Source organism: Coregonus clupeaformis, chromosome 6, assembly GCF_020615455.1.
Source record: "Coregonus clupeaformis isolate EN_2021a chromosome 6, ASM2061545v1, whole genome shotgun sequence".
Taxonomy (NCBI): domain Eukaryota; kingdom Metazoa; phylum Chordata; class Actinopteri; order Salmoniformes; family Salmonidae; genus Coregonus; species Coregonus clupeaformis.
The window spans coordinates 6,157,482-6,169,338 of NC_059197.1; the positions used below are offsets into that span (position 1 = coordinate 6,157,482).

An 11,857-nucleotide genomic window follows, 5' to 3' on the forward strand; every position below is an offset into this window, starting at 1 on the left:
AGGGAAAAAACATGTTTGTTTCGTAGATTTATCTTCCCTTGTGTGACTATGTGAGTGTCTGTGAACTACTGCATTGTCTGAGTGTGAATGGGTATTTGAATGTGAGTGAGTGCTTACATTTTATTATGTCTGCATAGAGATTGGGTTTGGAAATTAATGTACAAGCATACACACACCATGTTGCAATGTAAACCAGATCATATTGAGTGTTTTAGTGTGTGCGCGCGCATGCATGCCTCTATGCACATCTCCTCCAGTCTTTATTGTACATGCTTGTGTCTCCTGCAGCGTGTCCATCAGGTGTGTTCGGGCTGAACTGTAGCCAGCTGTGCCAGTGTTCTGGGGACCATGAGCAGTGTCACCCTGTCACTGGAAGGTGTGTCTGTCTACCTGGTTACTACGGCAACCGCTGTGAACTCAGTAAGTAGTGACTACTGTTGTGAACAGATTTTTGTTTTAAATGATTGTGTGGATACAACAATGGAATTGCAGTGCACTATGCAAAGAATGAGTTTGAGTAAGTGTACTGTCTGTCTCTGTCTCTGTCTCGCTCTCTCTGTCTCTGTCTGTCTCGCTCTCTCTGTCTCTGTCTCTGTCTCGCTCTCTCTGTCTCTGTCTCTTTCTCGCTTTCTCTCTCTGTCCTCTCTCTCTCTCTCTCAGTTTCTCCGTGCAGGACAGGCTAAAAATGGCCCCGGGTTAATTTTGGTTGTGGTAGCCTGTAAACTCTGATTCTTTGGTATTTTGGTCCATTAGTATTAGTATTTTTGTTCGTTTATCATACTCACTATATTGAAACACACATAATTTAAAAGCCCATTTCATAAAGAATGTTACAAACTGGACAGAATGTAGTAACTTACTTTGAAGAGATGGTGATTGGGTCTAAATTGGTATTCAAAAGTCAGTGTCCTTGTCTTCCCACAAGCCAACACATTTGTCTTCGGTTCAGAGGCATCGTCATTTACCAATTTATTTTGGTTATCCTTAGACATAATCTCCAGACTTATACAGTGCCTTCAGAAAGTATTTACACCCCTTATTTTTTCCCACATTTTGTTGTGTTACAAGGTGGGATTAAAGCTAATAAGACTACCTGGTCCTCTGTAGCTCAGCTGGTAGAGCACGGCGCTTGTAACGCCAAGGTAGTGGGTTCGATCCCCGGGACCACCCATACACAAAAATGTATGCACGCATGACTGTAAGTCGCTTTGGATAAAAGCGTCTGCTAAATGGCATATTATATTATTATTATTACCTAGCTAACTAGCTGGCTAGTTCACTCGCTCGCAAGACTAGCCAAGTTAGCTGCATTGTTGCTTGCATGCGATTGGCTGTGGTCTTGGGGGTGGCACACAGCTTTGGAGACAGAGCTACCTGTCAGGCATTGTTCAGGGCTTAAATGCCCCACAAGGGTTTAGAAAACCTACAAGCTCTTAGCTCAAGGTAAGGGACATTTAGCTTGCTGACATTATAACTTAGAAACTGATAATGAGCTCCAAACACAAATGAAAGCATGATGTTAGCATGATATGTACCATCCCATAGTGTTTCAATCAATAAAAAAGTGACTTTTTCCACATTTTGTTGCGTTACAAGGTGGGATTAAAATGGATTTAATTGTCATTTGTTGTCAGCAATCAACACAAAATACTCTGTAAGTGGAAGAAAAATTCTAACATTTAAAACACTAATATATCTTGATTACATAGATTCACCTTTGGCAGTGATTACAGTTGTGAGTCTTTCTGGGTAAGTCTCTAAGCACTTTGCACACCAAGATTGTACAATATTTTTTATTTTTTTTATTTTTTTATTTATCCTTTATTTAACCAGGTAAGCCAGTTGAGAACAAGTTCTCATTTACAACTGCGACCTGGCCAAGATAAAGCAAAGCAGTGCGATAAAAACAACAACACAGAGTTACATATGGGGTAAAACAAAACATAAAGTCAAAAATACAACAAAATATATATACAGTGTGTGCAAATGTAGCAAGTTATGGAGGTAAGGCAATAAATAGGCTATAGTGCAAAATAATTACAATTAGTATTAACACTGGAATGATAGATGTGCAAGAGATGATGTGCAAATAGAGATACTGGGGTACAAATGAGCAAAATAAATAACAATATAGGGATGAGGTAGTTGGGCGGGCTAATTTCAGATGGGCTGTGTACAGGTGCAGTGATCGGTAAGGTGCTCTGACAACTGATGCTTAAAGTTAGTGAGGGAGATAAGTGTCTCCAGCTTCAGAGATTTTTGCAATTTGTTCCAGTCATTGGCAGCAGAGAACTGGAAGGAATGGCGGCCAAAGGAGGTGTTGGCTTTGGGGATGACCAGTGAGATATACCTGCTGGAGCGCATACTACGGGTGGGTGTTGCTATGGTGACCAATGACTAAGATAAGGCAGGGATTTGCCTAGCAGTGATTTATAGATGGCCTGGAGCCAGTGGGTTTGGCGACGAATATGTAGTGAGGACCAGCCAACAAGAGCATACAGGTCATAGTGGTGGGTAGTATATGGGGCTTTGGAGACAAAACGGATGGCACTGTGATAGACTACATCCAATTTGCTGAGTAGAGTGTTGGAGGCTATTTTGTAAATGACATCGCCGAAGTCAATGATCGGTAGGATAGTCCGTTTTACGAGGGCATGTTTGGCAGCATGAGTGAAGGAGGCTTTGTTGTGAAATAGGAAACCGATTCTAGATTTAACTTTGGATTGGAGATTCTTAATGTGAGTCTGGAAGGAGAGTTTACAGTCTAACCAGACACCTAGGTATTTGTAGTTGTCCACATACTCTAGATCAGACCCGTCGAGAGTAGTGATTCTAGTCGGGTGGGCGGGTGCAAGCAGCGTTCGGTTGAAGAGCATGCATTTAGTTTTACTAGTGTTTAAGAGCAGTTGGAGGCTACTGAAGGAGTGTTGTATGGCATTGAAGCTCGTTTGGAGGTTTGTTAACACAGTGTCCAATGAAGGGCCAGATGTATACAGAATGGTGTCGTCTGCGTAGAGGTGGATCTGAGAGTCACCAGCAGCAAGAGCGACATCACAAAGAAAAGAGTCGGCCCAAGAATTGAACCCTGTGGCACCCCCATAGAGACTGCCATAGGTCCAGACAACAGGCCCTCCGATTTGACACATTGAACTCAATCTGAGAAGTAGTTGGTGAACCAGGCGAGGCAGTCATTTGAGAAACCAAGGCTATTTAGTCTGCCAATAAGAATGCGGTGGTTGACAGAGTCGAAGCCTTGGCCAGGTCGATGAAGACGGCTGCACAGTACTGTCTATTATCGATCGCGGTTATAATATCGTTTAGGACCTTGAGCGTGGCTGAAGTGCACCCATGACCAGCTCGGAAACCGGATTGCATAGCGGAGAAGGTACGGTGAGATTCGAAATGGTCGGTGATCTGTTTGTTAACTTGGCTTTCAAAAACTTTCGAAAGGCAGGGCAGGATGGATATGGGTCTGTAACAGTTTGGATCTAGAGTGTCACCCCCCTTTGAAGAGGGGGATGACCGCGGCAGCTTTCCAATCTCTGGGGATCTCAGACGTTACGAAAGAGAGGTTGAACAGGCTAGTAATAGGGGTTGCGACAATTTCGGCGGCTAGTTTTAGAAAGAAAGGGTCCAGATTGTCTAGCCCAGATGATTTGTAGGGGTCCAGATTTTGCAGCTCTTTCAGAACATCAGCTGTCTGGATTTGTGTGAAGGAGAAGCGGGGGGGCATGGGCAAGTGGCAGCGGAGGGTGCAGAGCTGGTGGCCGGGGTAGTGGTAGCCAGGGCACATTATTATGCACATTATTATTTTTAAAATTCTTCAAGCTCTGTCAATTTGGTTGTTGATCATTGCTAGCCAGCCATTTTCAAGTCTTGCCATAGATTTTCAAGCCGATTTAAGTCAAAACTGTAACTAGGCCACTCAAGAACATTCAATGTCGTCTTGGTAAGCAACTCCAGTGTATATTTGTTTTTACACTGCTGCTACCCGCTGTCTATTATCTATTTATAGTCACTTTACCCCTACCTACATATACAAATTACTTCGACTAACCTGTACTCCCGCACATTGACTCGGTACCGGTACCCCCTGTGTATAGCCTCGTTATTGTTATTTTATTGTGTTACTTTTTGTTATTTTTAGTTTATTTGGTAAATATTTTCTTAACTCTTTCTTGAACTGTATTGTTGGTTAAGGGCTTGTAAGTAAGCATTTCACAGTAATGTCTACACCTGTTGTATTCGGCCCATGTGACAAATAAAGTTTGATTTGATTTGATATTTGGCCTTGTGTTTGAGGTTATTATGAAATGTGAATTTGTCTCCCAATGTCTTTTGGAAAGCAGGCTGAACCAGGTTGTCCTCTACGATTTTGCCTGAGCTTAGCTCTATTCCATTTATTTTTATCCTAAAAAAAAAACAGATGACAAGCATACCCATAACATGATGCAGCCACCACCATGCTTGAAAATATAAAGAGTGGTACTCAGTGATGTGTTGTGTTGGATTTGCCCCATACATAACGTTTTCTATTCAGGACATAAAGTAATTTTTTCTGCCACATTTTTTGCAGTTTTAATTTAAGTGCCTTATTGCAAACACAATGCATGTGTTGGAATATTGTTATTCTGGACAGGCTTCCTTCTTTTTACTCTGTCATTTAGGTTAGTATTGTGGAGTAACTACAATGTTGTTGATCCATCCTTGGTTTTCTCCTATCACAGCCATTAAACTCTGTAACTGTTTTAAAGTCACCATTGGCCTCATGGTGAAATCCCTGAGCGGTTTCCTTCCTCTCCGGCAACTGAGTTAGGAAGGACGCCTGTTTCTTTGTAGTGACTGGGTGTATTTATACACCATCCAAAGTGTAATTAATAACTTTACCATGCTCAAAGGGTTAAGCAAACTTTTAGGCTTGCCATAACAAAGGGGTTTGAATACTTTCTGAAGGCACTATACATAGGGAATTGTTGATATGTTGTCACATATTTATTCTAGATGACACATTTCAAAAATGGTGGCGGGAATGGGCTTCCATAGTTTTACGTGGCTCAGTGCAGCCGGCAGCTACTGCGACCGTTTCAGAATGTAACAGGCTGTTACTGCAATTTCAGGTAAAAACTCAATAAAACAAGTCTCAAATATAAGGGAAATGTCTATACATTTCAGCTGTTTCAAAAACATTGCTCTGCTACTCCCGAGTGGCGCAGTGGTCTAAGGCACTGCATCGCAGTGCTAGCTGTGCCACTAGAGATCCTGGTTTGAATCCAGGCTCTGTCATAGCCGGCCGCGACCGGGAGACCAATGGGGCGGCGCGGAATTGGCCCAGTGTCGTCCAGGGTAGGGGAGGGAATGGCCGGCAGGGATGTAGCTCATTTGATAGAGCATGGCGTTTGCAATGCCATGGTTGTGGGTTCGATTCCCACAGGGGGTATGAAAAAAATAATAATGTATGCATTAACTGTAAGTCGCTCTGGATAAGAGCGTCTGCTAAATGACTAAAATGTAAATGTATTACCATTTATAGTGTAGTATGTTGTATTGTGTTGAGCTCAACTAAAAAATTATGTTTACAGTGCCCTGCTCAGAGGGGTGCAACTTTTGGGCGAGTGTCATGCGCGACCTCCGAGAACCTCTTGAAAACCTCTTGAAAATGTCCCTTTGTTATCCTTAATGTGAATATGGTCTCTGTCTCTCTTTCTCTCTCTCCCTACCAGAGTGTCGAGAGGGCTCATATGGGCCAAACTGCAAGGCCAGATGTAAGTGCAGCAATGGCGGTCGCTGTGACACTAAGACAGGGACCTGTGAGTGCCCACCTGGCTTCCTAGGAGCTGACTGCAGCACTGGTAAGTCTGCAGCATACCTGTCAAGGGTGAAAATGAACAGTCTTTGATAAGTCATTCTGACTATGAATCAGAGTCTTCTATATAGAATAAAGATATACAGAGTGTTCTGCTAGGAATTAGTCCTTTAACGAAGGGAGGAAGAAAAGATGCTGCCTTCATGTCTTTCTTCGTACTGCCAGGTTGTCTGGCGGGGCACTATGGGAAGGACTGTGCCCATCTGTGTTCCTGTGGGGAGGGAGGGCAGTGCCACCCTGTGACTGGGAGGTGTATCTGCGCCCCAGGCAAAATCGGACAGTCCTGCCAGCAAGGTAATAATGACTTTTACCTCATAACTAACCTTATGTCTATAGGCCATTGAGGATGTAAAGACCAGTTTTTGGTCCCAGTCCGGAACTGTTTATCATGCACCAGTAAATGTTTGTAGCAGGCTATGAACTCATCAAGAACACAGAGTCTGATTGACAACTGGTGACAGTTGACAGTTGGTGGCACCTTAATTGTTGAGGACGGGCTCGTGGTAATGGCTGGAGAGGAATTAATGGAATGGTATCAAATACATCAAACACATGGTTTCCATGGGTTTGATGCCATTCCATTTGCTCCGTTCCAGCCATTATTATGAGCCTTCCTCCCCTCAGCAGCCTCCTGTGGAATCGACCCAACCAACCAAATTAGCTTTCAATGTGTATTTAGTTAAACATTCTCAATTTCCTCAGTGAAAAATACTAATGATCAGAGGTTCTTATTTTCCTGCAGAACAGAAGCAGGGTTCTTGAGTTTCTCTAATCTCGCCGTTTATCAGCAGTTCCACTGGGGTGCAAACGGGAGTTTCCATCCATTACAGATGATGGTGTTCGTAAGCGCTCTGCTCTCCTAGTGAGCACCATACGTCTGTGGACGTGCCACTGTTTATGTTCCTGTGTTGAATGTTTACAGAGACCTATAAGTAGCTCGTTTTCCATGTTCCGTGTCGATGGCGTTGGCGAGGAAACAAATAAATAAACAGGGGAATCAAAGTGATTCGCTTATTGTTTTCCCAATCTAAATTACCCAGAGAAACATGATTATTATTTTATATCGCTGCCAAATGAGACCACTTTGCCATCTCGCTAATTAAGTGTTGCTTAAATAAACGTGTGTTTGTGTGTGTGTTGGTGTGCAGTGTGTGTGTTTAACTGTGTGGTGGGCTCACTGCTGGCTGGGTAGCTAAAGAACAGAACTACATGTAATGCTGGCCTTGGTAGTGCTATGATGATGATGATGATGATGATGATGATGATGATGATGATAATTACTAATATCTAAAGCCTTGCTGTTCCTCCAGCCTGCCCTAGGGGGCGCTATGGCCTGCAGTGCAGGAACGCGTGTGTGTGTCAGAACGGAGCGCTGTGTGAGCCCAGGGATGGGAGCTGCAGGTGTGGGCTGGGCTGGACAGGACCACGCTGTGAGACAGGTAACCTCAGGATGACATCAACACAACATCAGGATAACGTCAGTATAACGTCAGGTTAAAAGTAGCTTCTGGCAGAGCAAAGGGTCAGCTGAGTTTAATTGTGGTTCAGTACTACATTAGTTTACCTGCCTGTTCTTGAAGTTGCTTTGTTGAAGTTAAAGTTTTGTTACAACATTGAAACAATGTTAGATGACCCAACAGCCATGACAAAACAATGAAGACTTGTGTTATTATGAATAGTAGCTACCAGCAGTCACTGTGAGCACAGTAACTTCCCATATCCCTGGCTTACAATGTGTCTCTATGTTTATATTACGTAATTCCACTATTAATGTGTGCAGTATCAGTTACAGGTCACAGGAGGCTGCTGAGGGGAGGACGGCTCATAATCATGTCTGGAATGGAGTGAATGGAATGGTATCAAACACATGTAAACCACATACCATTCCATTAATTCCGTTCCAGCCATTACTATGAGCCCATCCTCCCCAATTAAGGTGCCACCAGCCGCCTGTGGTAAAAGTACAGACAGAAGGTATGTTGGTTGTGAGTGTTGTGTTGTTGTTACTGTATGTCTCTACCATATGTCTTTGTTTCCAGTGTGTGCCAAGGGGAAGTATGGACCAGACTGTGCACTGGATTGTCCCTGCCAGAACAACGGAACATGTGACCGCTTCACTGGCTGTTGCAGCTGCACAGCCGGACACTACGGACACTCCTGCGAACACCGTACGTTGGATTGTTGTAATTATGGTTAGGGCAAGGAGTTTTTCCTCAGCATGTGACCTGTCCAGGAAAAACTCCTGGTCCTATATTTCTAATGAAAGAGGAGGTGGGTTGTGTTCATGTGGGCACACAATGTTTTACATTTCCAACAAAAAAGGAAAATGAGCGTTTCTTATTGTTAGTTTCTTCTTGTTTCAATCTGTTTTCTAACATTTGGTGCCAAATGAACATGACCCTGATTGTGATGATTGGTTGTGCTCTTGTATGAGAAGCTAACAACAAAGCTTTTTCCTGTGTTGTCATCCTGTCCCCAGGGTGTCACTCTGGCTTCTTCGGACAGAACTGTGCCCGTCCGTGTGACTGCTGGGCGGGACAGACATGTGATCATGTGACGGGCCGGTGTGTTTGTCCGCCTGGCTATCATGGCTCCCAGTGTCAGAGACGTGAGTACTGGATGACAGAGGGGGAGGTGAAGATCACACAATCTGATTCACACTCTGTTCTCATATAGAGACAGGAGGGTCAGCACTTCAGTTCTCTTTAATAACAAGAAAAGCCATACGTGTGTGTATTACAAACATACTGTACATATGCATTTATGATGGCATTTTTGGTAATGTGAGTGTGTGCGTGCATGTCTATGAAAACGATAGCGAGAGAGTACATACAGTATGAATATGAGCATGTGTTGGCACATCTCTGTGAGCAGGCAGACAGGCAGGCAGACGTGGTTATTTGATGAGATACAAGTGTTTCCAGGCTGCCACAGCGGAGACAGGCTGTTTAATGCATTCCTGTTGCATCTCTGTGGCCTCCTCCCTCCTCCCTCCTGCCTGCTTTGGGCTCCTCAGCTCAGTGTGAGGGCCTACATGCCCACTTCAGCCCCAGCAGGAGAGCACTGCAGAGCAGCTGCAAGACAGCCAGATAGTTTACCCTCTATAATGAAGTAATAGAGACACACCTGTGTGTGTGTGTGTGTGTGTGTGTGTGTGTGTGCGTGTGTGTGTGTGTGTGTGTGTGTGTGTGTGTGTGTGTGTGCGTGCGTGTGTGTGTGTGCGTGTGCGTGTCTGTGTGTGTCTGTCCCAGGGTGCGAGGCTGGCCGGTTTGGGGAGGGCTGTCAGCAGTCATGTGACTGTGTTGGAGGGGCCCCCTGTCATCCAGCCACGGGACAGTGTCTCTGCCCCCCAGGGAAGACTGGACAGAGATGTGAAAAAGGTATGACCTCCTCTACAATGCAACAGCACTCTATCTCTTACAGTACTGTATCTTAGGTAGGCCTGTACAACAAAGAGAGACTTCACCGGCTGCTACATATTGATTTGTAATGTTTTGTGTATGTATTATATGCCTTTACCTAATAGAAAAAGAACTAGTCATTTACTGTATTTAATCTGCCATTTTATTTTTTGCGTGCTGTCTCCCTCCATCTTTTTCTCGTTGTGTCTTCTTCTGCCACTCTTTCCTCTCTTTTCTGTCATTCTGTCTCTCTCTCTCTGTCTCTCCTGTCTGTCCATCAGACTGTGGAGGAGATCGTTTTGGTCCGGGCTGCTCCCTGCAGTGCCAGTGTTCCCATCAGGCCCAGTGTGACGCTCGTAATGGCCGCTGCTTGTGTCCTGTTACCTGGCTGGGCCCTACATGCACAGAAGGTACTGTATACACGCACAAACACACATGCATGCATGCAAACACACGCACATGCATGCACACACATACACACACACACGCAAACACAAATACACACACGCACAGACACACACCTCACACACACATCGCCCTGATGAGTGAGTGTTACCGCCCGCCCATCACAGCAGACACCAAGGACCAGAGCTGTAAAGCTGAACCAGGTTTTCATGAAATAGTGTGTCAGGCTCAGGCCTTCAGCTCTTTGTGTCTCCCTGTCTCCCTCAATTGCCACTCCGGCCTCTGACAGTTATTTTAATCCACACCCAGAGGGGTGTCTGGCTTGAAGCTGTCTCGGTTTTCCCAACAAGCCCAGCTCACGGGAGACTGTCCAGATCGACCAGCAAACACCCTAGCACACCAGCAACTCCCCGAACGCCAAAGAACATTTGCTTTTGATTTTTAGAAGGTGCCAAATGTATTTTTGTCTGCCTCTTCTCTCTTTTCAGGACTCCTAGAGACTGCAGAGGTCCCAGCGTTGGGCTTCTCTCCCTCCCTGAAGAGTCCGTCTGGTCTCTCCCACTCTGAGCTCCGCTGGAGGCCCCATATCCCAAACTAGACATCCCAAATACTCCTGCCAGACGTCTCAAACACTGAACACTGAACAAGGTGCCCTAAATATTCCCATGACGCCCCAGGGATCCTGGGGCATCATGGGAAGGCTGTGTACAGTTGGAGAGATGGATAGATGGACAGAGGTATACAGCCAGAAGGTGATTCAGGTCTGGACCAGACACACAAGGCAATGTATTCTTATGACTACACCTGTATTCTGCACATTTGGTTGAGAAATGTGCAATGGCTTGTTGGGAGCCTGCAGAAAGGTGCAGAATGCCAGTTTAGTTAGAGAGAGAGAGAGGAGCTGGAACATTGATATTCTGCTGGGTGATGGACATTGGAAATGTCACCTGAGCTCTATGACACTCCCTGCCTGATTGTCTCAGGACTGGACCCCTGCCCTAAGTTAACTGTTCGAACCTGTCATTAACCACAGGTCAAACACTTCCTGTACATTCATAACATCTCTGTCCTCCCCACCATGCAGCTTTGTACAGTCTAGTACAGGGGTGGGCAACTACGGTGCTGGAGGGGCACAGTGTGTGCAGACCATCACTATCACACGTGATTGACAAAGACCATGATTAGGTGATTAGTGGAATCAGGTGTGTTAGAGCTGGGCTGGAACAAAAGCCTGCAGCCTCCTATTGCTTACCCATGGCCTACCCTCCGAATCAATGGTCAGACTGACATGGGAGCACAATCTTCTGTGCAACAGCCATCACTCCAAAAGTGTCCACTGGTATTGTCAGTCCATTGAACTCTGTCATACTCTCATATCATATACAGTGAGAATATTGTGTGTTGTATTTTACTGGTTTCTTTTGACAGTGTGTGCCTGATTGCTTGTCATAAAGTGTTAATATATTTAGAAATTGCTTTTGGTTGTATGTTTGATTTGATAAGATCACTTACTGTACTATCAGATCAGGAAAGTCACATATCAATTAATTACTGCTGTTACTGTAACTGTATCAGTTCAATGACAATATGACCTATAGAAGTCTGTTTTAGCCAATTAATCAGTATATTTTCATGTAGAAGGGTTTTTTGAATATTACAAAGCATTTGAACTGTACCTCAGGATATTGCCATTCATACCACTCATAACATGTACTGTACTATGTGCCTGATGGCAGGCTTTATGTAAATGGTGCTATTTTGATACATCTTGAATTTTTATCAAATTCTCTTTTTACTAAATGTGGTACATCTGTCTGTATTTCTGTCCCTAACATCGCATCACCACATTTAGGAGAGAGGCCATTTTATTTGGGAGCAGTGTAGCATGGTTTTGGGTCCTCTGCCTGGGAGCTTAGAGAAAGGCACTGCAGTGGGGCGTGGAGAGGGTAGATGGGGGAGAGTAGAGGGGGTCCGAGATGGCCTGTCACAGAGCAGTGATGGAGGACTGGAGGCCAGGGAGCACAGGCTCTCCGCAGATCAGCCAGGGAGGTCAAGAGGCGCGCAACGAGCCAGACCGTTATCTGGTACGATACCTGTCAGAAAGTGGGTGGATGGGGGTTGGGGCACCTGAGCGTAGCAGAGGTGGAGGGGAGGAGGGGGGCTGGGACGTCCGTCCGAGGCATTTCTC

General features: G+C 44.9%; 1 protein-coding gene across 1 annotated transcript in view; it reads left to right on the forward strand.

Moving 5' to 3' along the window:
- Positions 1–11,469, forward strand: part of LOC121567562 (multiple epidermal growth factor-like domains protein 6) — a 97,940-nt gene extending 86,471 nt beyond the window's left edge. Inside the window, exons 29-37 of the mRNA XM_045217795.1 lie at positions 289–420; positions 5,721–5,849; positions 6,029–6,157; positions 7,174–7,302; positions 7,903–8,031; positions 8,343–8,471; positions 9,115–9,243; positions 9,546–9,674; positions 10,158–11,469. Coding sequence (XP_045073730.1) covers positions 289–420; positions 5,721–5,849; positions 6,029–6,157; positions 7,174–7,302; positions 7,903–8,031; positions 8,343–8,471; positions 9,115–9,243; positions 9,546–9,674; positions 10,158–10,267 — 1,145 coding nt within the window. The 3' untranslated portion in view covers positions 10,268–11,469. The remainder of the gene's footprint in view (positions 1–288; positions 421–5,720; positions 5,850–6,028; positions 6,158–7,173; positions 7,303–7,902; positions 8,032–8,342; positions 8,472–9,114; positions 9,244–9,545; positions 9,675–10,157) is intronic.
- The last annotated feature ends 388 nt before the right edge of the window (positions 11,470–11,857 follow it).